At 47.1% G+C, this 27865-nt stretch overlaps 1 protein-coding gene and 1 long non-coding RNA gene across 2 annotated transcripts in view; one reads left to right on the top strand and one right to left on the bottom strand.

The window, feature by feature from the left end:
- The window catches only part of LOC142829068 (uncharacterized), a 74896-nt gene that overhangs the window by 10007 nt on the left and 37024 nt on the right, over nucleotides 1–27865 (top strand). The gene's annotated exons all lie outside the window — the stretch shown is intronic.
- Nucleotides 262–27865, bottom strand: part of AHNAK2 (AHNAK nucleoprotein 2) — a 77947-nt gene continuing 50343 nt past the window's right edge. The window contains exons 6-7 of the mRNA XM_006112752.5: nucleotides 25320–25501; nucleotides 262–23054 (exon numbers count right to left, since the gene is read on the bottom strand). Coding sequence (XP_006112814.3) covers nucleotides 1257–23054; nucleotides 25320–25501 — 21980 coding nt within the window. The 3' untranslated portion in view covers nucleotides 262–1256. The remainder of the gene's footprint in view (nucleotides 23055–25319; nucleotides 25502–27865) is intronic.

The following is a 27865-nucleotide window of genomic DNA, read 5'->3' as shown; positions in this document are numbered from 1 at the left end:
TGAGGGGAAAAAAAGGTAAAGAAATGGAATAATGAGTGGGAGCCAATATGTGAAAATACAATATGGAGAATGACAATGGTGAATAGTCATTAGCCAATACCAAGGACTCTTTTTAAAAAATAAGTTCTCCCATCTAACTGAAGCTACAGCTATACCACCTTCATCAGCGAGTTAGGCTTACCCCGTGTTTCCTGAGCATTTTAAGAAATGTTCATGCTACTTTGGTTTGTAGTTTTCATGACTGCAAAATAATCACAATACTAACGTTAATGCATTTATTATTGATACAGTGGCTGTACTGTAAATTGAGAATACATTTAACATTCTAATAATACATGTTCAGTGAAAGCTAACATATATGGTACTACTTTTTTGGTTGTGTACTGAAAAGAAGCACTGATATAAACAAAAGGCATTAACTATTTACATCTTATTTCTCTGGAAAACCTTTCCAGTGATTCAACTCACATATGCCCTATTTTGATAAATATATACAGAAAGAACTTTCTACCCAATTTTTTTATTCTTCTTCTCAGTTGCCTTATTTTACTTTGGTATTTTGAAAAACTGAATCAGCAATATAGATATTTTCAGGAATCTTGAACATTTCCTGAAGATTTTATTTTTTTAAGGCTAAGTATTACCCGCCCTACTTACTGGGACGGAAAAAAACCACTGACATATCTACAGTATTATTTCAGTTTGTTCTATATTTTAAAGATAAAGAAAATATATTTTTCATAAGAAAGCAACATCAATGCAGAAATATATTTAATAAAATAAAAACTAAATAGTTATGTGTTTCTAGTACTCATAGCACTAGCTTCATTGTCCTTTCTGTAAATAATCTATAATCTTAACATAATTGGCATGTTTTAGAGAATTCTATTTATAAAAATCTTTTCACTATCTTTGCTCCATTCAACACTTTATTTTGCATGGTTAGGAAAAATTTTATCAGGCTTTGTTAAAAGCATGAAAACCTTCTTTTCCTCAGTAGTTGTTTCTTCTTAGGTACATCTCATAAAACAAATGTTTCATTAGGAGCTACAGTATGTATATGTGCTTGAAAATGCCAGTCTAGTAAAGAATGATCATGGACTGTTTTCATAAATATCAGTTCTGTTCATAAATTTAAGTTCTGTTCCATTTTCAGTTCTTGGAAAGCTCTTTGGGAAGATAGCTTTTTCTGCATGTATTTTTCTTTTAGTTTGTCCTATTTTTATATTTTCCATATATCTAGATCAGAAAAATACTCATTTGGTGGACTTTTCAGAAGTACTTTGCTGACTACTTCTTTCTCTCTCCAACAAGATTAATTCAGTTCTTGCTGAAGATGTAACGATAGCACCAGAAACTTGGACATTAGATGTGGTCCCTGTCATTTCATTTTCTTCACCTTTCTTTGTTTCTTCTTTAGGTGATAAGCTTTCTTCTGCATCAAAAAATGTTTCAGGTTTTTCTGATGGACTTTCCTCATCTGACGTTCTTGTTTCTTTTAGAGTTGTCTCTTCTTCTTCTGTGTCAACATTCTTAGCCTTTTTTGATGGGGATGAGAAGCCTAATTTGGGAAATCTAAACCAACCAGTTTTTTCAGTTTGTTTAGAAGAGTCGGTATATGACACATAAGAGTCAGGCGGTTGGGTTTCTTCTGGAACTGATTTTTGGACATCTGGTTTGGAATCTGAACCTGTGTCATCAACAGAGGAAGAAAACCCAATACTTGGAAGCCAAAATTTGAATCTGCTAGAAGATCTTTTACTGTCAGATTTTTCATTTTGATCCTTCATGTATTTTTCTTCATCTTCTGGTATTTTAACTATTTCATCTTCTTGATAGACAGGAGATACAGCTATTTCCTCCAGTTGCTTAGCAGACTGAGTGTCCCCAAGTTTACTGGAAGGCTGCATTTCAACTGTAAATGTTTTCAATTTTGGCAAACTAACACTGGAAGAAGATACTACATCATTAGATTCATCAGTTTCACTTTGTGATTTGCCTGATAATTTAAATGCGGTGGTGTCAGTATTTTGTATTGCTACCCCTAAATTTCCATCAGAAACCTTAAGTGGATGAACTTCATTCTCAGACATCTCCTGTTTATATTCTGTATAAGATTGCAATTTGACTGGCATGTCTAGTTTCATATGAGACTCAGGTACCTTCGCTTTTAAAAGTGAAAATCCCAAAGCAGCTGTTTTAATTTCTGATGAAGGAATCTCAGATTCTTTTACTATCAGGGAAGAATAAGTCTCATGCCTTTCAATATCAATACATCCAGCCTCTACTTCACCTTCTGTCTTTATTTCTTTATCCTCTACAAGTGGTCCCTGAATCTGTAGTACTGCTTTTGAAACTGAAGAGTCTGTGGATGGGAGCTTAACATGTACCTCTTGTGTTTTAAAGTCACATTGAGCCATTGTTGCACCTTTGACTGATGGCATTTGAATATTACTACCCACAGACTCTGTCCTTTCTTTAGGGATTCTAGTGCTTACTTCCAGTTTTGGTGCTTCTATGTCAGTGCCAGCACCTTTCAAGTCTTTTGCTATTTTTGATGTTGAAACATCAGTTTCAGTTCTAGGTGTATCATAAGTGAATGCTGGTACTTTTAACTTGGGAATTCTAATATTTATTTCTAGACTTTCACTTTGTTTCTCTGGCTTTGAAATTCTGGTTGATGGTTCCATAAGGTCTGAATGAGGCCTTTTCAGATTTAGAACATTCAGCTCTACTTTTGGGATTTCAACAGATGGTGTTTTGTCTCTTCTTTCTGGACTCTTCACCTCAATAGAACATTCTGCTGTTGGGACCTCTGCATACTCTGACTTGGTTTTTTGTTCTTGAAGGGTCAGATCACATTCTGGGAGTGTAATATCAGCTTTTGGCAAGCTGATGTCCACCCCAGTTTTTGAAGCACTGATTTCAGATGCAGAGAGCTCTACTTTAGGTATTGTGACTTTTGAAGTATGTGTTTTCAATTTTTGTCCTTCGGCACCACGTTTAACTACATCAGCATATGTTTCCGTTTCAGGAATGTTCACTTTAAGGACTGCTTTTTCTGGGGGTAGTGAAACTTTTGCTTCAAACTTTGACAAGGTAACATCAGCACTTTCCCCTTTGTGGAGAGAAACTCCAACTTTTGGAATGTTTGCTTTATCAGATTTGATTTTACCTTTGAAAACATCCTTCCCAGCAGCAGGGTCAGTGTCTACATGTGTCAATGATGTTGCATATTCAGGAACTTCTATTTCAGTTTGTATTTCAGCAGAAGGTGCACTTACATGAGGCTTTTCTAGGGTTCCTTCACTGTCAATGTCACCTCTTTTTTCCTTTGAAGATGACCGACCAAAAGTTGGCATTCTGAATTTTGGCATTTTAAACCAGCCCTGATATTCTTCAGTCTGAATTTCCCCAGACTTCATTTCATGTTCTCCTTGCACTTTCATATCCTCCATCTCAGGACTTTGAATGGCCATACCTGTGACGGAACCAGAAACCGATGGGACATTAACATCCATCTCAGGAGTTTTAATATCAGTGATAGGAACTTGAGGTATTTTCATTTTCCCATCTGAAATCTCTATTCCTGCATCAGAGACATCAGATTTAACTTCTAGTACTGGAGCTTCCACAGCAATGTCAGCAATATCGGTTGTCATTGTTAGTTGGGGAACTCCAGCTTCCATTTTGGGTAAGCTGATCTCACTTTCTGGTCTTTTCCCTTTCGGAAGTGAAATTCCAAACTTTGACTTTTGGAATTTAGGCATTTTAATCTTCTCTTCAGGACCATCAGTTTTCACTTCTGCTCCATCCATTGCCAGTGGTCCTTCTATTACTGTTTCTGGACTTGTCAGCTCAGTGGAAGCTTCTGCTGTGGGAAATTTAATACCTGAGGACAAGCTGACGTCAACACCAGCAGACCCTGATTTCAAGTCAGCTTGTTGAAGACTCGCACCATATATAGGAAAGATGTCATCAGTCTTAGGTAGGCTAATGCCCACTTCTGCTTTGGGAACTTTGATTTCTGGTTTGGAATATTCCAAAGTAGGAATCTTAACTTTTGGCATTTTTATGCTTATTTGTGCTCCTTCATCTATGCTTTCGGTATGACTGCTTTCTATATCAGGTATCTGCACTAGATCTTGTGCATCTCCTTCTGTTTTAGGAACAGAAACGTCAGCTCCCACTTTTGGCAGTTTCACCTGAGATTTAGGAGCCTTAGTTTTGGTGAATGAAATTTTAGGCATGATAAATTGGGGCTTTTTAATTTGTCCTTTTTGTTCTTCTTTTTCTGTAGAAATTTCGGTATCAAAATCCATACTGGGATCCTGACCCTCAGTTACAGTCTCTGCTAGTTTCGTGTCTATTTTGCTTGATGATACAGTAATTTTAGGTTCTTCCAGAGGTACTTCAAAATCAGTTTTAATGCTAGCTTCTTTTTTTGGTGACCAGCTAAATGATGGCAATTTGAATTTTGGCAACTTAAAATGCCCTTCTTTCCCTTCTGCGTCTGTATCTCCAGATTTTATTTCTCCCTTGACCTTTCCTGCTTTAGATGCCATATTTGAATCTTGAATGCCAGTCTCTGCCATTGGAACAGAATCACAGGATTTCAGATTAATGTCAATGTTTGGTGCCTTAATATCCATTTCAGGTATTTGGGGCACTTTCATTTTCAAGCCTGAAAATTCGGTTTCTTTATTAGCGATGGCAGATTCAACTTCCATGGTTGGTGCTTCCACAGCAATGATATCCGTCATTATTTTTACCTGTGGAAAATCAGCTTCCATTTTGGGTATGTTGATCTCACTCTCAGGGACTTTCCCTTTAGGAAATGAAACTCCAAACTTTGGCTTTTGGAATTTCGGCATTGTAATCTTCCCTTCAAGACCTTCAACATTTTTCACTGCTCCATCCACAGCAATTCCTTCTGATGATCCTTCAACTCCTATTTCTGGACTTTTCAACTCTATGGACCCTGCCGATGTTGCAGGAAAGCTAATGTCCACATCTATCCTAGGAGCTTTGGTTTCTCGTTGTGACAATTCCAAAGAAGAGAGCTTAACTTTTGGCATTTTTGTGACCATTCCTTCTCCATCTCCACTGCTTCCTTTCTCTGATATCTTCACTCTGATATCACTTTCATTTTCTGGTTTCGAACCACTAACATCACTTTCCAGTTTTGGTAGAGAATACTGGGCTTTGTGACTCTTCATTTTAGGAAGAGAAAACTTAGGCATAATAAACTGAGGCTTTTTAATTTTGCCCTTCTCTCCATCTTTTTCTACAGGTACATCACTATCAGCTTCCACACTTGGGCACTGAATGTCACTTACAGTTAAGATTAATTCCGATTCGGTTGCTCCTAATGAAGAGGTTAATGTAGGTTCCTCGAGGACGGCTTCAGTGTCATATTTAACAAGTGCTTCTTTCTGCGGTGACCAACTAAATGATGGCAGCTTGAATTTTGGCATTTTGAACTTACTCTCTTTCCCTTCAATGTCTTTTTCTCCAGACCTTATTCCGCTCTCTGTCTTTGCACCTTTACTTTCTAAATTCCAGCTTTCAATGTCTACTTTTTTTGTTGACATGGCAATATCAAATGATGGGAGGCTGACATCCTCCTTTGCGATTTTCTCAGTTTCAGTTAAGTGAGGAATTTTGAGAGATGGCATTTGCATTTTCCAGCCGGATGCTTCGGTCTCTGCGTCGGGAACGTCAGCTTCCGCTGCCAGAGTGGGGGCTTCCACGCCGATTGCAGCCACTTGGCCTTTGACGTTCGGTTTGGAAATGTCCACTTCCACTTTGGGTAAGCTGATCTCGCCTTCTGGCACTTTGCCTTTCGGGAGTGAAACTCCAAACTTGGGCTTTTCAAATTTCGGAATGTGAATTTTCCCTTCTAAACCGGCAGCTTTCCCCTCTGGTCCCTCCACCGCAATTGCAGCTGATGGCGCGGTAGCTTGTATCCCTGGACCCTTCAGCTGAAGGGAACCTTCTACTGTGGGAATCTTGACTCCAGGGCCTGAGATTTTGACATCTCCAGGAACGGAGGCCGCTTTCAGGTCAGCTTCCGGGAGACTGACGTCACAGGTGGGAAGCGTGACATCGACTTTGGGTAAGCTGACATCCACGTCTACTTTGGGAGCTTTAATTTCTGGTTTGGAAAAGCCCATAGAAGGCATCTTGACTTTTGGCATGTGTATTTTCATCCCTGTGGCCTCTGCTTTCCCCGTCTCCACTTCAATACTGCTTTCCATCTCGGGAACTTTCACTTCAAATCCCGCCTCTTTTGTTCCGGCTTGTGATTTGGGAAGGGAGACGTCTGCCTCCACCTTTGGCAGACTGACCTGCACGTGAGGAGTCTTGACTTTGGGAAGCTTGACACTCGGCAGCTTAACGCCAGGCATTTTAATTGTCCCCTTCTCCACCTCGTGTCCTGCCGAAGTCCCGATTTCAAGTTCCAGACTGGGAGCCTGGATTTCGGGTCCTGACACGGTGACCTCCCCTTCTGCCCTAGCTGACGGCATTGCCAGCTGGGGCTCTTTGAGGCTTGCGTCGACATCTGCTGCTGCGCCACTGGTCTCCTTTGGGCTGGACCAGCCAAACGAGGGCATTCCAAACTTTGGCATTTTGAACTTACTTTCTTTCCCTTTAGCATCTTTCTCTGTGGCTTTAATTTCACCTTCTATCTTTACGGCTTTGGCTGTTGCTTCGGGGCCCTGAACCTCCAGCTCGGCCCTTGGCAGAGAAACGTCTACCGATGGGAGGGTGATGTCCACCTTTGGTGCATGAATGTCAGCCTTAGGCATTTTGGGCATTTTGAGGGACGGCATTTGCATTTTCCAGCCGGAAGCTTCGATCTCTGCGTCGGGAACGTCAGCTTCCGCTGCCAGAGTGGGGGCTTCCACGCCGATTGCAGCCACTTGGCCTTTGACTTTCGGTTTGGAAATGTCCACTTCCACTTTGGGTAAGCTGATCTCGCCTTCTGGCACTTTGCCTTTCGGGAGTGAAACTCCAAACTTGGGCTTTTCAAATTTCGGAATGTGAATTTTCCCTTCTAAACCGGCAGCTTTCCCCTCTGGTCCCTCCACCGCAATTGCAGCTGATGGCGCGGTAGCTTGTATCCCTGGACCCTTCAGCTGAAGGGAACCTTCTACTGTGGGAATCTTGACTCCAGGGCCTGAGATTTTGACATCTCCAGGAACGGAGGCCGCTTTCAGGTCAGCTTCCGGGAGACTGACGTCACAGGTGGGAAGCGTGACATCGACTTTGGGTAAGCTGACATCCACGTCTACTTTGGGAGCTTTAATTTCTGGTTTGGAAAAGCCCATAGAAGGCATCTTGACTTTTGGCATGTGTATTTTCATCCCTGTGGCCTCTGCTTTCCCCGTCTCCACTTCAATACTGCTTTCCATCTCGGGAACTTTCACTTCAAATCCCGCCTCTTTTGTTCCGGCTTGTGATTTGGGAAGGGAGACGTCTGCCTCCACCTTTGGCAGACTGACCTGCACGTGAGGAGTCTTGACTTTGGGAAGCTTGACACTCGGCAGCTTAACGCCAGGCATTTTAATTGTCCCCTTCTCCACCTCGTGTCCTGCCGAAGTCCCGATTTCAAGTTCCAGACTGGGAGCCTGGATTTCGGGTCCTGACACGGTGACCTCCCCTTCTGCCCTAGCTGACGGCATTGCCAGCTGGGGCTCTTTGAGGCTTGCGTCGACATCTGCTGCTGCGCCACTGGTCTCCTTTGGGCTGGACCAGCCAAACGAGGGCATTCCAAACTTTGGCATTTTGAACTTACTTTCTTTCCCTTTAGCATCTTTCTCTGTGGCTTTAATTTCACCTTCTATCTTTACGGCTTTGGCTGTTGCTTCGGGGCCCTGAACCTCCAGCTCGGCCCTTGGCAGAGAAACGTCTACCGATGGGAGGGTGATGTCCACCTTTGGTGCATGAATGTCAGCCTTAGGCATTTTGGGCATTTTGAGGGACGGCATTTGCATTTTCCAGCCGGAAGCTTCGATCTCTGCGTCGGGAACGTCAGCTTCCGCTGCCAGAGTGGGGGCTTCCACGCCGATTGCAGCCACTTGGCCTTTGACTTTCGGTTTGGAAATGTCCACTTCCACTTTGGGTAAGCTGATCTCGCCTTCTGGCACTTTGCCTTTCGGGAGTGAAACTCCAAACTTGGGCTTTTCAAATTTCGGAATGTGAATTTTCCCTTCTAAACCGGCAGCTTTCCCCTCTGGTCCCTCCACCGCAATTGCAGCTGATGGCGCGGTAGCTTGTATCCCTGGACCCTTCAGCTGAAGGGAACCTTCTACTGTGGGAATCTTGACTCCAGGGCCTGAGATTTTGACATCTCCAGGAACGGAGGCCGCTTTCAGGTCAGCTTCCGGGAGACTGACGTCACAGGTGGGAAGCGTGACATCGACTTTGGGTAAGCTGACATCCACGTCTACTTTGGGAGCTTTAATTTCTGGTTTGGAAAAGCCCATAGAAGGCATCTTGACTTTTGGCATGTGTATTTTCATCCCTGTGGCCTCTGCTTTCCCCGTCTCCACTTCAATACTGCTTTCCATCTCGGGAACTTTCACTTCAAATCCCGCCTCTTTTGTTCCGGCTTGTGATTTGGGAAGGGAGACGTCTGCCTCCACCTTTGGCAGACTGACCTGCACGTGAGGAGTCTTGACTTTGGGAAGCTTGACACTCGGCAGCTTAACGCCAGGCATTTTAATTGTCCCCTTCTCCGCCTCGTGTCCTGCCGAAGTCCCGATTTCAAGTTCCAGACTGGGAGCCTGGATTTCGGGTCCTGACACGGTGACCTCCCCTTCTGCCCTAGCTGACGGCATTGCCAGCTGGGGCTCTTTGAGGCTTGCGTCGACATCTGCTGCTGCGCCACTGGTCTCCTTTGGGCTGGACCAGCCAAACGAGGGCATTCCAAACTTTGGCATTTTGAACTTACTTTCTTTCCCTTTAGCATCTTTCTCTGTGGCTTTAATTTCACCTTCTATCTTTACGGCTTTGGCTGTTGCTTCGGGGCCCTGAACCTCCAGCTCGGCCCTTGGCAGAGAAACGTCTACCGATGGGAGGGTGATGTCCACCTTTGGTGCATGAATGTCAGCCTTAGGCATTTTGGGCATTTTGAGGGACGGCATTTGCATTTTCCAGCCGGAAGCTTCGATCTCTGCGTCGGGAACGTCAGCTTCCGCTGCCAGAGTGGGGGCTTCCACGCCGATTGCAGCCACTTGGCCTTTGACTTTCGGTTTGGAAATGTCCACTTCCACTTTGGGTAAGCTGATCTCGCCTTCTGGCACTTTGCCTTTCGGGAGTGAAACTCCAAACTTGGGCTTTTCAAATTTCGGAATGTGAATTTTCCCTTCTAAACCGGCAGCTTTCCCCTCTGGTCCCTCCACCGCAATTGCAGCTGATGGCGCGGTAGCTTGTATCCCTGGACCCTTCAGCTGAAGGGAACCTTCTACTGTGGGAATCTTGACTCCAGGGCCTGAGATTTTGACATCTCCAGGAACGGAGGCCGCTTTCAGGTCAGCTTCCGGGAGACTGACGTCACAGGTGGGAAGCGTGACATCGACTTTGGGTAAGCTGACATCCACGTCTACTTTGGGAGCTTTAATTTCTGGTTTGGAAAAGCCCATAGAAGGCATCTTGACTTTTGGCATGTGTATTTTCATCCCTGTGGCCTCTGCTTTCCCCGTCTCCACTTCAATACTGCTTTCCATCTCGGGAACTTTCACTTCAAATCCCGCCTCTTTTGTTCCGGCTTGTGATTTGGGAAGGGAGACGTCTGCCTCCACCTTTGGCAGACTGACCTGCACGTGAGGAGTCTTGACTTTGGGAAGCTTGACACTCGGCAGCTTAACGCCAGGCATTTTAATTGTCCCCTTCTCCACCTCGTGTCCTGCCGAAGTCCCGATTTCAAGTTCCAGACTGGGAGCCTGGATTTCGGGTCCTGACACGGTGACCTCCCCTTCTGCCCTAGCTGACGGCATTGCCAGCTGGGGCTCTTTGAGGCTTGCGTCGACATCTGCTGCTGCGCCACTGGTCTCCTTTGGGCTGGACCAGCCAAACGAGGGCATTCCAAACTTTGGCATTTTGAACTTACTTTCTTTCCCTTTAGCATCTTTCTCTGTGGCTTTAATTTCACCTTCTATCTTTACGGCTTTGGCTGTTGCTTCGGGGCCCTGAACCTCCAGCTCGGCCCTTGGCAGAGAAACGTCTACCGATGGGAGGGTGATGTCCACCTTTGGTGCATGAATGTCAGCCTTAGGCATTTTGGGCATTTTGAGGGACGGCATTTGCATTTTCCAGCCGGAAGCTTCGATCTCTGCGTCGGGAACGTCAGCTTCCGCTGCCAGAGTGGGGGCTTCCACGCCGATTGCAGCCACTTGGCCTTTGACTTTCGGTTTGGAAATGTTCACTTCCACTTTGGGTAAGCTGATCTCGCCTTCTGGCACTTTGCCTTTCGGGAGTGAAACTCCAAACTTGGGCTTTTCAAATTTCGGAATGTGAATTTTCCCTTCTAAACCGGCAGCTTTCCCCTCTGGTCCCTCCACCGCAATTGCAGCTGATGGCGCGGTAGCTTGTATCCCTGGACCCTTCAGCTGAAGGGAACCTTCTACTGTGGGAATCTTGACTCCAGGGCCTGAGATTTTGACATCTCCAGGAACGGAGGCCGCTTTCAGGTCAGCTTCCGGGAGACTGACATCACAGGTGGGAAGCGTGACATCGACTTTGGGTAAGCTGACATCCACGTCTACTTTGGGAGCTTTAATTTCTGGTTTGGAAAAGCCCATAGAAGGCATCTTGACTTTTGGCATGTGTATTTTCATCCCTGTGGCCTCTGCTTTCCCCGTCTCCACTTCAATACTGCTTTCCATCTCGGGAACTTTCACTTCAAATCCCGCCTCTTTTGTTCCGGCTTGTGATTTGGGAAGGGAGACGTCTGCCTCCACCTTTGGCAGACTGACCTGCACGTGAGGAGTCTTGACTTTGGGAAGCTTGACACTCGGCAGCTTAACGCCAGGCATTTTAATTGTCCCCTTCTCCACCTCGTGTCCTGCCGAAGTCCCGATTTCAAGTTCCAGACTGGGAGCCTGGATTTCGGGTCCTGACACGGTGACCTCCCCTTCTGCCCTAGCTGACGGCATTGCCAGCTGGGGCTCTTTGAGGCTTGCGTCGACATCTGCTGCTGCGCCACTGGTCTCCTTTGGGCTGGACCAGCCAAACGAGGGCATTCCAAACTTTGGCATTTTGAACTTACTTTCTTTCCCTTTAGCATCTTTCTCTGTGGCTTTAATTTCACCTTCTATCTTTACGGCTTTGGCTGTTGCTTCGGGGCCCTGAACCTCCAGCTCGGCCCTTGGCAGAGAAACGTCTACCGATGGGAGGGTGATGTCCACCTTTGGTGCATGAATGTCAGCCTTAGGCATTTTGGGCATTTTGAGGGACGGCATTTGCATTTTCCAGCCGGAAGCTTCGATCTCTGCGTCGGGAACGTCAGCTTCCGCTGCCAGAGTGGGGGCTTCCACGCCGATTGCAGCCACTTGGCCTTTGACTTTCGGTTTGGAAATGTCCACTTCCACTTTGGGTAAGCTGATCTCGCCTTCTGGCACTTTGCCTTTCGGGAGTGAAACTCCAAACTTGGGCTTTTCAAATTTCGGAATGTGAATTTTCCCTTCTAAACCGGCAGCTTTCCCCTCTGGTCCCTCCACCGCAATTGCAGCTGATGGCGCGGTAGCTTGTATCCCTGGACCCTTCAGCTGAAGGGAACCTTCTACTGTGGGAATCTTGACTCCAGGGCCTGAGATTTTGACATCTCCAGGAACGGAGGCCGCTTTCAGGTCAGCTTCCGGGAGACTGACGTCACAGGTGGGAAGCGTGACATCGACTTTGGGTAAGCTGACATCCACGTCTACTTTGGGAGCTTTAATTTCTGGTTTGGAAAAGCCCATAGAAGGCATCTTGACTTTTGGCATGTGTATTTTCATCCCTGTGGCCTCTGCTTTCCCCGTCTCCACTTCAATACTGCTTTCCATCTCGGGAACTTTCACTTCAAATCCCGCCTCTTTTGTTCCGGCTTGTGATTTGGGAAGGGAGACGTCTGCCTCCACCTTTGGCAGACTGACCTGCACGTGAGGAGTCTTGACTTTGGGAAGCTTGACACTCGGCAGCTTAACGCCAGGCATTTTAATTGTCCCCTTCTCCACCTCGTGTCCTGCCGAAGTCCCGATTTCAAGTTCCAGACTGGGAGCCTGGATTTCGGGTCCTGACACGGTGACCTCCCCTTCTGCCCTAGCTGACGGCATTGCCAGCTGGGGCTCTTTGAGGCTTGCGTCGACATCTGCTGCTGCGCCACTGGTCTCCTTTGGGCTGGACCAGCCAAACGAGGGCATTCCAAACTTTGGCATTTTGAACTTACTTTCTTTCCCTTTAGCATCTTTCTCTGTGGCTTTAATTTCACCTTCTATCTTTACGGCTTTGGCTGTTGCTTCGGGGCCCTGAACCTCCAGCTCGGCCCTTGGCAGAGAAACGTCTACCGATGGGAGGGTGATGTCCACCTTTGGTGCATGAATGTCAGCCTTAGGCATTTTGGGCATTTTGAGGGACGGCATTTGCATTTTCCAGCCGGAAGCTTCGATCTCTGCGTCGGGAACGTCAGCTTCCGCTGCCAGAGTGGGGGCTTCCACGCCGATTGCAGCCACTTGGCCTTTGACGTTCGGTTTGGAAATGTCCACTTCCACTTTGGGTAAGCTGATCTCGCCTTCTGGCACTTTGCCTTTCGGGAGTGAAACTCCAAACTTGGGCTTTTCAAATTTCGGAATGTGAATTTTCCCTTCTAAACCGGCAGCTTTCCCCTCTGGTCCCTCCACCGCAATTGCAGCTGATGGCGCGGTAGCTTGTATCCCTGGACCCTTCAGCTGAAGGGAACCTTCTACTGTGGGAATCTTGACTCCAGGGCCTGAGATTTTGACATCTCCAGGAACGGAGGCCGCTTTCAGGTCAGCTTCCGGGAGACTGACGTCACAGGTGGGAAGCGTGACATCGACTTTGGGTAAGCTGACATCCACGTCTACTTTGGGAGCTTTAATTTCTGGTTTGGAAAAGCCCATAGAAGGCATCTTGACTTTTGGCATGTGTATTTTCATCCCTGTGGCCTCTGCTTTCCCCGTCTCCACTTCAATACTGCTTTCCATCTCGGGAACTTTCACTTCAAATCCCGCCTCTTTTGTTCCGGCTTGTGATTTGGGAAGGGAGACGTCTGCCTCCAACTTTGGCAGACTGACCTGCACGTGAGGAGTCTTGACTTTGGGAAGCTTGACACTCGGCAGCTTAACGCCAGGCATTTTAATTGTCCCCTTCTCCGCCTCGTGTCCTGCCGAAGTCCCGATTTCAAGTTCCAGACTGGGAGCCTGGATTTCGGGTCCTGACACGGTGACCTCCCCTTCTGCCCTAGCTGACGGCATTGCCAGCTGGGGCTCTTTGAGGCTTGCGTCGACATCTGCTGCTGCGCCACTGGTCTCCTTTGGGCTGGACCAGCCAAACGAGGGCATTCCAAACTTTGGCATTTTGAACTTACTTTCTTTCCCTTTAGCATCTTTCTCTGTGGCTTTAATTTCACCTTCTATCTTTACGGCTTTGGCTGTTGCTTCGGGGCCCTGAACCTCCAGCTCGGCCCTTGGCAGAGAAACGTCTACCGATGGGAGGGTGATGTCCACCTTTGGTGCATGAATGTCAGCCTTAGGCATTTTGGGCATTTTGAGGGACGGCATTTGCATTTTCCAGCCGGAAGCTTCGATCTCTGCGTCGGGAACGTCAGCTTCCGCTGCCAGAGTGGGGGCTTCCACGCCGATTGCAGCCACTTGGCCTTTGACTTTCGGTTTGGAAATGTCCACTTCCACTTTGGGTAAGCTGATCTCGCCTTCTGGCACTTTGCCTTTCGGGAGTGAAACTCCAAACTTGGGCTTTTCAAATTTCGGAATGTGAATTTTCCCTTCTAAACCGGCAGCTTTCCCCTCTGGTCCCTCCACCGCAATTGCAGCTGATGGCGCGGTAGCTTGTATCCCTGGACCCTTCAGCTGAAGGGAACCTTCTACTGTGGGAATCTTGACTCCAGGGCCTGAGATTTTGACATCTCCAGGAACGGAGGCCGCTTTCAGGTCAGCTTCCGGGAGACTGACGTCACAGGTGGGAAGCGTGACATCGACTTTGGGTAAGCTGACATCCACGTCTACTTTGGGAGCTTTAATTTCTGGTTTGGAAAAGCCCATAGAAGGCATCTTGACTTTTGGCATGTGTATTTTCATCCCTGTGGCCTCTGCTTTCCCCGTCTCCACTTCAATACTGCTTTCCATCTCGGGAACTTTCACTTCAAATCCCGCCTCTTTTGTTCCGGCTTGTGATTTGGGAAGGGAGACGTCTGCCTCCACCTTTGGCAGACTGACCTGCACGTGAGGAGTCTTGACTTTGGGAAGCTTGACACTCGGCAGCTTAACGCCAGGCATTTTAATTGTCCCCTTCTCCGCCTCGTGTCCTGCCGAAGTCCCGATTTCAAGTTCCAGACTGGGAGCCTGGATTTCGGGTCCTGACACGGTGACCTCCCCTTCTGCCCTAGCTGACGGCATTGCCAGCTGGGGCTCTTTGAGGCTTGCGTCGACATCTGCTGCTGCGCCACTGGTCTCCTTTGGGCTGGACCAGCCAAACGAGGGCATTCCAAACTTTGGCATTTTGAACTTACTTTCTTTCCCTTTAGCATCTTTCTCTGTGGCTTTAATTTCACCTTCTATCTTTACGGCTTTGGCTGTTGCTTCGGGGCCCTGAACCTCCAGCTCGGCCCTTGGCAGAGAAACGTCTACCGATGGGAGGGTGATGTCCACCTTTGGTGCATGAATGTCAGCCTTAGGCATTTTGGGCATTTTGAGGGACGGCATTTGCATTTTCCAGCCGGAAGCTTCGATCTCTGCGTCGGGAACGTCAGCTTCCGCTGCCAGAGTGGGGGCTTCCACGCCGATTGCAGCCACTTGGCCTTTGACTTTCGGTTTGGAAATGTCCACTTCCACTTTGGGTAAGCTGATCTCGCCTTCTGGCACTTTGCCTTTCGGGAGTGAAACTCCAAACTTGGGCTTTTCAAATTTCGGAATGTGAATTTTCCCTTCTAAACCGGCAGCTTTCCCCTCTGGTCCCTCCACCGCAATTGCAGCTGATGGCGCGGTAGCTTGTATCCCTGGACCCTTCAGCTGAAGGGAACCTTCTACTGTGGGAATCTTGACTCCAGGGCCTGAGATTTTGACATCTCCAGGAACGGAGGCCGCTTTCAGGTCAGCTTCCGGGAGACTGACGTCACAGGTGGGAAGCGTGACATCGACTTTGGGTAAGCTGACATCCACGTCTACTTTGGGAGCTTTAATTTCTGGTTTGGAAAAGCCCATAGAAGGCATCTTGACTTTTGGCATGTGTATTTTCATCCCTGTGGCCTCTGCTTTCCCCGTCTCCACTTCAATACTGCTTTCCATCTCGGGAACTTTCACTTCAAATCCCGCCTCTTTTGTTCCGGCTTGTGATTTGGGAAGGGAGACGTCTGCCTCCACCTTTGGCAGACTGACCTGCACGTGAGGAGTCTTGACTTTGGGAAGCTTGACACTCGGCAGCTTAACGCCAGGCATTTTAATTGTCCCCTTCTCCGCCTCGTGTCCTGCCGAAGTCCCGATTTCAAGTTCCAGACTGGGAGCCTGGATTTCGGGTCCTGACACGGTGACCTCCCCTTCTGCCCTAGCTGACGGCATTGCCAGCTGGGGCTCTTTGAGGCTTGCGTCGACATCTGCTGCTGCGCCACTGGTCTCCTTTGGGCTGGACCAGCCAAACGAGGGCATTCCAAACTTTGGCATTTTGAACTTACTTTCTTTCCCTTTAGCATCTTTCTCTGTGGCTTTAATTTCACCTTCTATCTTTACGGCTTTGGCTGTTGCTTCGGGGCCCTGAACCTCCAGCTCGGCCCTTGGCAGAGAAACGTCTACCGATGGGAGGGTGATGTCCACCTTTGGTGCATGAATGTCAGCCTTAGGCATTTTGGGCATTTTGAGGGACGGCATTTGCATTTTCCAGCCGGAAGCTTCGATCTCTGCGTCGGGAACGTCAGCTTCCGCTGCCAGAGTGGGGGCTTCCACGCCGATTGCAGCCACTTGGCCTTTGACGTTCGGTTTGGAAATGTCCACTTCCACTTTGGGTAAGCTGATCTCGCCTTCTGGCACTTTGCCTTTCGGGAGTGAAACTCCAAACTTGGGCTTTTCAAATTTCGGAATGTGAATTTTCCCTTCTAAACCGGCAGCTTTCCCCTCTGGTCCCTCCACCGCAATTGCAGCTGATGGCGCGGTAGCTTGTATCCCTGGACCCTTCAGCTGAAGGGAACCTTCTACTGTGGGAATCTTGACTCCAGGGCCTGAGATTTTGACATCTCCAGGAACGGAGGCCGCTTTCAGGTCAGCTTCCGGGAGACTGACGTCACAGGTGGGAAGCGTGACATCGACTTTGGGTAAGCTGACATCCACGTCTACTTTGGGAGCTTTAATTTCTGGTTTGGAAAAGCCCATAGAAGGCATCTTGACTTTTGGCATGTGTATTTTCATCCCTGTGGCCTCTGCTTTCCCCGTCTCCACTTCAATACTGCTTTCCATCTCGGGAACTTTCACTTCAAATCCCGCCTCTTTTGTTCCGGCTTGTGATTTGGGAAGGGAGACGTCTGCCTCCACCTTTGGCAGACTGACCTGCACGTGAGGAGTCTTGACTTTGGGAAGCTTGACACTCGGCAGCTTAACGCCAGGCATTTTAATTGTCCCCTTCTCCGCCTCGTGTCCTGCCGAAGTCCCGATTTCAAGTTCCAGACTGGGAGCCTGGATTTCGGGTCCTGACACGGTGACCTCCCCTTCTGCCCTAGCTGACGGCATTGCCAGCTGGGGCTCTTTGAGGCTTGCGTCGACATCTGCTGCTGCGCCACTGGTCTCCTTTGGGCTGGACCAGCCAAACGAGGGCATTCCAAACTTTGGCATTTTGAACTTACTTTCTTTCCCTTTAGCATCTTTCTCTGTGGCTTTAATTTCACCTTCTATCTTTACGGCTTTGGCTGTTGCTTCGGGGCCCTGAACCTCCAGCTCGGCCCTTGGCAGAGAAACGTCTACCGATGGGAGGGTGATGTCCACCTTTGGTGCATGAATGTCAGCCTTAGGCATTTTGGGCATTTTGAGGGACGGCATTTGCATTTTCCAGCCGGAAGCTTCGATCTCTGCGTCGGGAACGTCAGCTTCCGCTGCCAGAGTGGGGGCTTCCACGCCGATTGCAGCCACTTGGCCTTTGACTTTCGGTTTGGAAATGTCCACTTCCACTTTGGGTAAGCTGATCTCGCCTTCTGGCACTTTGCCTTTCGGGAGTGAAACTCCAAACTTGGGCTTTTCAAATTTCGGAATGTGAATTTTCCCTTCTAAACCGGCAGCTTTCCCCTCTGGTCCCTCCACCGCAATTGCAGCTGATGGCGCGGTAGCTTGTATCCCTGGACCCTTCAGCTGAAGGGAACCTTCTACTGTGGGAATCTTGACTCCAGGGCCTGAGATTTTGACATCTCCAGGAACGGAGGCCGCTTTCAGGTCAGCTTCCGGGAGACTGACGTCACAGGTGGGAAGCGTGACATCGACTTTGTGTAAGCTGACATCCACGTCTACTTTGGGAGCTTTAATTTCTGGTTTGGAAAAGCCCATAGAAGGCATCTTGACTTTTGGCATGTGTATTTTCATCCCTGTGGCCTCTGCTTTCCCCGTCTCCACTTCAATACTGCTTTCCATCTCGGGAACTTTCACTTCAAATCCCGCCTCTTTTGTTCCGGCTTGTGATTTGGGAAGGGAGACGTCTGCCTCCACCTTTGGCAGACTGACCTGCACGTGAGGAGTCTTGACTTTGGGAAGCTTGACACTCGGCAGCTTAACGCCAGGCATTTTAATTGTCCCCTTCTCCGCCTCGTGTCCTGCCGAAGTCCCGATTTCAAGTTCCAGACTGGGAGCCTGGATTTCGGGTCCTGACACGGTGACCTCCCCTTCTGCCCTAGCTGACGGCATTGCCAGCTGGGGCTCTTTGAGGCTTGCGTCGACATCTGCTGCTGCGCCACTGGTCTCCTTTGGGCTGGACCAGCCAAACGAGGGCATTCCAAACTTTGGCATTTTGAACTTACTTTCTTTCCCTTTAGCATCTTTCTCTGTGGCTTTAATTTCACCTTCTATCTTTACGGCTTTGGCTGTTGCTTCGGGGCCCTGAACCTCCAGCTCGGCCCTTGGCAGAGAAACGTCTACCGATGGGAGGGTGATGTCCACCTTTGGTGCATGAATGTCAGCCTTAGGCATTTTGGGCATTTTGAGGGACGGCATTTGCATTTTCCAGCCGGAAGCTTCGATCTCTGCGTCGGGAACGTCAGCTTCCGCTGCCAGAGTGGGGGCTTCCACGCCGATTGCAGCCACTTGGCCTTTGACTTTCGGTTTGGAAATGTCCACTTCCACTTTGGGTAAGCTGATCTCGCCTTCTGGCACTTTGCCTTTCGGGAGTGAAACTCCAAACTTGGGCTTTTCAAATTTCGGAATGTGAATTTTCCCTTCTAAACCGGCAGCTTTCCCCTCTGGTCCCTCCACCGCAATTGCAGCTGATGGCGCGGTAGCTTGTATCCCTGGACCCTTCAGCTGAAGGGAACCTTCTACTGTGGGAATCTTGACTCCAGGGCCTGAGATTTTGACATCTCCAGGAACGGAGGCCGCTTTCAGGTCAGCTTCCGGGAGACTGACGTCACAGGTGGGAAGCGTGACATCGACTTTGGGTAAGCTGACATCCACGTCTACTTTGGGAGCTTTAATTTCTGGTTTGGAAAAGCCCATAGAAGGCATCTTGACTTTTGGCATGTGTATTTTCATCCCTGTGGCCTCTGCTTTCCCCGTCTCCACTTCAATACTGCTTTCCATCTCGGGAACTTTCACTTCAAATCCCGCCTCTTTTGTTCCGGCTTGTGATTTGGGAAGGGAGACGTCTGCCTCCACCTTTGGCAGACTGACCTGCACGTGAGGAGTCTTGACTTTGGGAAGCTTGACACTCGGCAGCTTAACGCCAGGCATTTTAATTGTCCCCTTCTCCACCTCGTGTCCTGCCGAAGTCCCGATTTCAAGTTCCAGACTGGGAGCCTGGATTTCGGGTCCTGACACGGTGACCTCCCCTTCTGCCCTAGCTGACGGCATTGCCAGCTGGGGCTCTTTGAGGCTTGCGTCGACATCTGCTGCTGCGCCACTGGTCTCCTTTGGGCTGGACCAGCCAAACGAGGGCATTCCAAACTTTGGCATTTTGAACTTACTTTCTTTCCCTTTAGCATCTTTCTCTGTGGCTTTAATTTCACCTTCTATCTTTACGGCTTTGGCTGTTGCTTCGGGGCCCTGAACCTCCAGCTCGGCCCTTGGCAGAGAAACGTCTACCGATGGGAGGGTGATGTCCACCTTTGGTGCATGAATGTCAGCCTTAGGCATTTTGGGCATTTTGAGGGACGGCATTTGCATTTTCCAGCCGGAAGCTTCGATCTCTGCGTCGGGAACGTCAGCTTCCGCTGCCAGAGTGGGGGCTTCCACGCCGATTGCAGCCACTTGGCCTTTGACTTTCGGTTTGGAAATGTCCACTTCCACTTTGGGTAAGCTGATCTCGCCTTCTGGCACTTTGCCTTTCGGGAGTGAAACTCCAAACTTGGGCTTTTCAAATTTCGGAATGTGAATTTTCCCTTCTAAACCGGCAGCTTTCCCCTCTGGTCCCTCCACCGCAATTGCAGCTGATGGCGCGGTAGCTTGTATCCCTGGACCCTTCAGCTGAAGGGAACCTTCTACTGTGGGAATCTTGACTCCAGGGCCTGAGATTTTGACATCTCCAGGAACGGAGGCCGCTTTCAGGTCAGCTTCCGGGAGACTGACGTCACAGGTGGGAAGCGTGACATCGACTTTGGGTAAGCTGACATCCACGTCTACTTTGGGAGCTTTAATTTCTGGTTTGGAAAAGCCCATAGAAGGCATCTTGACTTTTGGCATGTGTATTTTCATCCCTGTGGCCTCTGCTTTCCCCGTCTCCACTTCAATACTGCTTTCCATCTCGGGAACTTTCACTTCAAATCCCGCCTCTTTTGTTCCGGCTTGTGATTTGGGAAGGGAGACGTCTGCCTCCACCTTTGGCAGACTGACCTGCACGTGAGGAGTCTTGACTTTGGGAAGCTTGACACTCGGCAGCTTAACGCCAGGCATTTTAATTGTCCCCTTCTCCACCTCGTGTCCTGCCGAAGTCCCGATTTCAAGTTCCAGACTGGGAGCCTGGATTTCGGGTCCTGACACGGTGACCTCCCCTTCTGCCCTAGCTGACGGCATTGCCAGCTGGGGCTCTTTGAGGCTTGCGTCGACATCTGCTGCTGCGCCACTGGTCTCCTTTGGGCTGGACCAGCCAAACGAGGGCATTCCAAACTTTGGCATTTTGAACTTACTTTCTTTCCCTTTAGCATCTTTCTCTGTGGCTTTAATTTCACCTTCTATCTTTACGGCTTTGGCTGTTGCTTCGGGGCCCTGAACCTCCAGCTCGGCCCTTGGCAGAGAAACGTCTACCGATGGGAGGGTGATGTCCACCTTTGGTGCATGAATGTCAGCCTTAGGCATTTTGGGCATTTTGAGGGACGGCATTTGCATTTTCCAGCCGGAAGCTTCGATCTCTGCGTCGGGAACGTCAGCTTCCGCTGCCAGAGTGGGGGCTTCCACGCCGATTGCAGCCACTTGGCCTTTGACTTTCGGTTTGGAAATGTCCACTTCCACTTTGGGTAAGCTGATCTCGCCTTCTGGCACTTTGCCTTTCGGGAGTGAAACTCCAAACTTGGGCTTTTCAAATTTCGGAATGTGAATTTTCCCTTCTAAACCGGCAGCTTTCCCCTCTGGTCCCTCCACCGCAATTGCAGCTGATGGCGCGGTAGCTTGTATCCCTGGACCCTTCAGCTGAAGGGAACCTTCTACTGTGGGAATCTTGACTCCAGGGCCTGAGATTTTGACATCTCCAGGAACGGAGGCCGCTTTCAGGTCAGCTTCCGGGAGACTGACGTCACAGGTGGGAAGCGTGACATCGACTTTGGGTAAGCTGACATCCACGTCTACTTTGGGAGCTTTAATTTCTGGTTTGGAAAAGCCCATAGAAGGCATCTTGACTTTTGGCATGTGTATTTTCATCCCTGTGGCCTCTGCTTTCCCCGTCTCCACTTCAATACTGCTTTCCATCTCGGGAACTTTCACTTCAAATCCCGCCTCTTTTGTTCCGGCTTGTGATTTGGGAAGGGAGACGTCTGCCTCCACCTTTGGCAGACTGACCTGCACGTGAGGAGTCTTGACTTTGGGAAGCTTGACACTCGGCAGCTTAACGCCAGGCATTTTAATTGTCCCCTTCTCCACCTCGTGTCCTGCCGAAGTCCCGATTTCAAGTTCCAGACTGGGAGCCTGGATTTCGGGTCCTGACACGGTGACCTCCCCTTCTGCCCTAGCTGACGGCATTGCCAGCTGGGGCTCTTTGAGGCTTGCGTCGACATCTGCTGCTGCGCCACTGGTCTCCTTTGGGCTGGACCAGCCAAACGAGGGCATTCCAAACTTTGGCATTTTGAACTTACTTTCTTTCCCTTTAGCATCTTTCTCTGTGGCTTTAATTTCACCTTCTATCTTTACGGCTTTGGCTGTTGCTTCGGGGCCCTGAACCTCCAGCTCGGCCCTTGGCAGAGAAACGTCTACCGATGGGAGGGTGATGTCCACCTTTGGTGCATGAATGTCAGCCTTAGGCATTTTGGGCATTTTGAGGGATGGCATTTGCATTTTCCAGCTTGAGACTTCTCTTTCTTCATTTGGAATAGTTTCCACTGGTACTTTTGGGACCTCTACATTAACTTCTGGTTTTTCTGTTTCTAGTGGTTTCTTGTTTATGTTATTTTCGAATTTGTTTAATGTGCTTTCACTCTTTGCCTCCGTTCCTTTAGTGATGGAAATTCCAAATTTAGTTTTTTTTATATCTGATTTTTTTGTGAGTTTTTTCTCAGATTCATCTTTATTCTCTTTTTCTTGTTTTGGTTTTGCGGATACTTGTGCTGTTGTTTTTATTTCTAGACCCTTTATGTGAACAAATGTTTGTTCTTCATGAGTCTTCTCTTCTTTATCAGTTATTTCTTCTCTAGCTTGTTGCAGTTGAGTTTTGTTCGATTTTTGTTTCTTTTTTTTGGTTCTTGGCAAAGCTTCTGGTAATTGTTCGCTTTGTGTGTCTTTTAGAACTGATGTGTGTAGTTCTGTTGTTGGTTTTGATATTTGTGTCATTATAAGAGGTACTTTTGATGTTGTAGTAATAGGTGTAGATGTTGGTATCTGGTCTTTCTGTTTTTTAATGCTAATTTCAACTTCAGGGCATTTTTTTGTGTTTATTGGGAGACCATTTGTTATGTCGTTTAAATCTTTTTTGACATTGAAGTTTATTTCACCTCCTTTCATTTCATGTTCACTGGATGTGGTATATTCCACAGTCAATATTTCTGGAGTTTCCATGCTGATATCTTCTTTTGGTATTTTATCTTTTTTTGTTGATATTGTGGTTTTTAGGTCCAATCTTTGCTTCTCTTCTGGTTCTGGTTTCGTTCTATGCATTTTGAAACCAATATTAGGGAACTTTAATTTCTTTTGGCTTCCTTTTTTCTCTTTAGCACAGAATTCTTCTTGTTGTAATTGTGACTCAGTGTCAGTACTTGTTGGGGAAATATCTCGTATAGCATGCTCATGTGCATCTGATGTGCTATGAGATCTTCTGGGCCCCAAAATCTTTTTAGTTTTTATTGACTGAAATTTTGGCCATGACAGTCTCTCTTTTTTGGATCGTTTTGTTCTTCCTACCCTTTGTTTTACAATTTCTTTCCCAATGTTTTCTTCTGAAATACTTTTTTCTGATATATCCAGTGTTGTTCCAGGAATTATATCATAAAGCTCTTTTTCCTGAAGAAGAAGTTTTTTTTAAAATATTAATATAAAACATGTATAATATTCATCTTATTTTGTTTAATATCAGTTACCATTAGGCATATAAATACAATCAAAATTGAAGGTGCAATACAATTAAAAGTTGCATGAAATTATTAATCTTATTTAATAGGTGTATCTCCAGGGCTTGACAGTTAAGGTAATCTTCTCGCCCTAGGCGAATAGATTATAGCCCAGCACGGCGCCTCAGCATGATCAGCGCATGCGCATCGTTGTCTTTGCATGCGCAGCGTGCTGAACTGCGCGGCTGGTGAGCAGGGCTCGCAGCGGCTTGGCGAGCCCTGTATATCTCTATCAACGCACCCTGTCTCTCTCTCTCTCTCTCTCTATCTCCCTCTCTCTCTCTCAATCTCCCTCTCTCTCTCTATATATATATATATGTGATTAAAATGTATTTTATGTCTCACATTTCAAACTGAATAATCTCTGATGTATATTATATATCTCTGAAATATATATATATATTTCAGAGATTATTCAATTTGAAATGGGAGAAAATAAGATACATGTTAATCAGATGGAGACCCAGGATTAGATTCTGTTGCTATGAACCAAGCCATCCCATCTATAGTACTTTTCGGGGTGGCTGTCCTGGGCCCTGAATTTTGAAGGGCCACGCAAGGGCTGTCCTATCTGTCCTATGGATGGAATGGGCCCGCATGCTGAGTTTAGCCCATGGGATTCCAGGGTGGCTTGGGGGATTACCCGGGAGGGGGGCTGTTGCATGGTGGCAGAACTGCGGGAAGCAGAACAATGCAGCAGACTCCTCAGGTGCTGTCTCTCAGCCAGGTTGCTGTGGAAAGCGGAGTGATTCAGCTGGGAGATGGTGGCAAACCTGAGCAGGCTGCTTGGTCGCTCCGCTTCTTGCAGTTCCTACTCATGCGGTGAATGCAAGGAAGCCAACCCCTGGTGCCCTACCGTAGCAGACCCCCTGATAATCCGCCGTGTCACTTATCTTGTGGGGAGAGCTTTGGGTAAGGGGTGCAATAGTGGGTGAAGAGGGCAGGAAGAAGCAGATTAGAAGTGAAACAGGACGGGGGCTTAAGGGAAGAAGTGGAATGGGAGAAGGGCTAGAAGAGCCATAGCTCAAATTGTGTGGCTTATTTCAATGACAAGCTAGTGTCATTGTGTAGGTACACACTAAGGGCATGTCTACACTAGGGAATTATTTCAAAATAACTCCTCCTATTTTGAAATAACAAGGTGAGTGTCCACACTACGAAGCCCGTTATTTTGAAATAATGGGCTCGTTATTTCAAAATAATGATGCCTGCTTGTGAAGAGGAATTTTGGAATAGTTAGTTATTATTTTGAAATAATTTATTTCCGAAAAATTTCCCAGTGTAGACATGCTCTAAGGACCTACAGGACTACTCGTTTTTTCCAAAACATTCTGACTAAATATGTTCTTTAACTTTATCTTTACCATTGGATGTTTTTATATTTTTTCTCAATAGTTTATAGTCAGACAACCTAATCTTTTCTCTCTCTTCCTCCTCCCCCCCGTCCCCCCCCCCCCCCCCGGACCTGTTTCTGTTCCCATTCAATATAATGGAAGCTGGATCCAATTTTGAGTTCTCTCTTCAAAAAAACTGACCTGCTATCATATTCATTGCAAGCTTAGCTTGATTAAGGACTTAAGTGAACTACTCCCTTGTACAGAAGGCTTGATTTGGCTGAAGAGGTGCATAAGTTTTATGCGAGCTTTCTGAAGAGGAGTTGATTTCACCCTGAGGCTATGTCTAGACTGCAGAGTTTTTACGGGAGGCATCCCATAAAAACTCTGCCGCATCCAGGAAACGCGTCTGCTTTTTTGGAACAGTTTCTGAAAAAGCGTGCGCATTCTTTCAGCATCCCCTGTATTCCTCATTTTATGAGGAATAAGGGATGTTCTGAAAGAGAAGGTTTTTCTGACATTTGGCCCCGTGTTGGTGAGCCAAATGTCGAAAAGCCTCTTCTGAAAAAACAAGTGGAAAATGGTACACAAATTGAGGTTTGCAATTTGCATATCTTTTTCCAATGCCCTCCCTACCCTCTGCAGCGTAGACATAGCGTGAGAGAGAACTTCAGGTTTTGTCCAACAGTATTATAAAGGCGGTAAAGTAAAGCATGTGTATGTTTTCAGGACAAGGGTCTATATTTTTCCATCTCCAATATTAACATATAATATGTCTGTAGTATTTTCCTATTCTTTCTAACATAATACAGAAATAATTTTACCTGACTTATTTTTTCCTTCTTGTATTGCGTTGTCGAATGTAGTTTTTCTAGCTCTTCTTTCCCAGAGAGTTTTCTTTTGAGACTGAATTGTACCTTGTATGGCTCAGAATATTGTAGAATCTTGAGTGCATCTTCATATTTGATATTCTCAAAAAATATTGTGGCACTCAATAGCTGATCACCTGCAAATGATACCATATATTTATCAGTTTGCTATAGGATATGGCTTTTCAAATCACAGTTTTCTCGATGATCATATACACATAAAGGGTCATTAACATATGATGATTATATGAAGCATATCACGATTTTTAATATGTATGCTTTGGAGTTTTAGTTGTTGAAACAGTATTATTTATTGAATTATTGTGTGTTCATGCACATAATAGTTCGTAAAAGACTTATTGCATATTGGGCTACATTCTTCATAGATGTAAGTTATTTCTACCTTTGAAATGTAATGAGTTAATTATATTATTTTTTAAAAAACACTGGCTGGGTCTAGTGAAGAGTAGTGTATTTCATGATTTATAAGAAATCCATATTTTTTAAGTATCAGAGAGGTAGCTGTGTTAGGAGCGAGGAGTCCTGTGGCACCTTATAGACTAACTGAAGTGTAGGAGCATAAGCTTTCATGGGCAAAGACCCACTTCATCAGATGCATGTAGTGGAAATTTCCAGAGGCAGGTATAAATATGCAGGCCAGGATCAGGCTGGAGATGACGAGGTGGATCCAATCAAGGAGGATGAGGCCCACTTCTAGCAGCTGATCTGGAGGTGTGAATTCCAAGAGAACAGAAGCTGCTTTTGTAGTTAGCGAGCCATTCATAGTCTTTGTTTAATCCAGAGTTGATTGTGTCAAACTTGAAGATGAACTGTAGCTCAGCAGTTTCTCTTTGAAGTCTGGTCCTGAAGTTTTTTTGCTGCAGGATGGCTACCTTTAGATCTGCAATTGTGTGTCCAGGAAGATTGAAGTGTTCCCCTACAGGTTTTTGTATGTTGCCATTCCTAATATCAGATTTGTGTCCATTGATTCTTTTACGTAGGGACTCTCCAGTTTGGCCGATGTATATAGCAGTGGGGCATTGTTGGCACATGATGGCATATATTACATTGGTAGATGTGCAGGTGAATGAACCAGCAATGGTGTGGCTGATCTGGTTAGGTCCTGTGATGGTGTTGCTGGTGTATATATGTGGGCAGAGTTGGCACCAAGGTTTGTTGCAAGGATTGGTTCCTGAGTTTGTGTTATTATGGTGCGGTGTGTAGTTGCTGGTGAGAATATGCTTCAGGTTGGCGGGTTGTCTGTGGGCAAGGACTGGCCTACCTCCCAAGGCCTGTGAAAGCGAGGGATCATTGTCCAGGATGGGTTGTAGATCACTAATGATGCACTGGAGAGGTTTTAACTGGGGACTGTAGGTGATGGCCAGTGGTGTTCTGTTGGTTTCTTTCTTGGGCTTGTCCCGTAGCAGGAGGCTTCTGGGTACATGTCTGGCTCTGTCAATCTTTCTCCTCACTTCCTCGTGTGGGTATCGCAGTTTACAGAATGCTTGTTGAAGATCTTGTAGGTGTAGGTCTCTGTCTGAGGGTTTGGAGCATATGCGGTTGTACCTCAGTGCTTGGCTGTAAACAATGGATCGTGTGGTTTGTCCAGGATGGAAGCTGGAGGCATGCAGGTAAGTGTAGCGGTCGGTAGGTTTTCGGTATAGGGTGGTATTGATGTGACCGTCACTTATTTGTACCGTGGTGTCCAGGAAATGGACCTCCCGTGTAGATTGATCCATGCTGAGGTTGATGGTGGGGTGGAAGCTGTTGAAATCATGGTGAAATTCTTCCAATCTCTCCTTCCCATGGGTCCAGATGATGAAGATGTCATTGATGTAGCGTAGGTAGAGAAGGGGTGTAAGTGGATGGGAGCTGAGGAAGCGTTGTTCCAGGTCAGCCATAAAAATGTTGGCGTATTGTGGGGCCATGCAGGTGCCCATAGCAGTGCCACTGGTCTGAAGTGGTTGTCACCAAATCTGGTTGTCACCAAATCTGAAATAGTTGTGTGTGAGGATAAATTCACAGAGTTCAGCCACCAGTTGTGCTGTGGCATCATCAGGGATACTGTTCCTGACAGCTTGTACTCCATCTGCATGTGGGATGTTTGTGTGGAGAGCTTCTACATCCATGGTAGCTAGGATGGTTTTTTCTGGAAGATCACCTATGCATTGTAGTTTTCTCAGGAAATCCGTAGTGTCACGGAGGTAACTGGGAGTGCTGTTGGCGTAGGGTCTGAGCAGAGAGTCCACATAGCCAGACAGTCCTTCAGTGAGAGTGCCAATGCCCGAGATGATGGGGCGTCCGGGATTTCCAGGTTTGTGGATCTTGGGTAATAGATAGAACAACCCTGGTCGGGGCTCTAAGGGTGTGTCGATTTGTTCCTGTGCTTGTGTAGGGAGTGTCCTGAGCAGATGGTGCAGTTTCTTAGTGTATTCCTTAGTGGGATCTGAGGAAAGAGGCCTGTAGAATTTGGTATTGGAGAGTTGTCTGGCAGCCTCCTT

The sequence above is a fragment of the Pelodiscus sinensis genome, chromosome 5, assembly GCF_052426305.1.
Source record: "Pelodiscus sinensis isolate ZL-2025 chromosome 5, ASM5242630v1, whole genome shotgun sequence".
Lineage (NCBI taxonomy): Eukaryota > Metazoa > Chordata > Testudines > Trionychidae > Pelodiscus > Pelodiscus sinensis.
The sequence above is the reverse complement of the archived record's forward strand: the minus strand, read 5'-3'. Positions and strand labels throughout refer to the sequence as shown.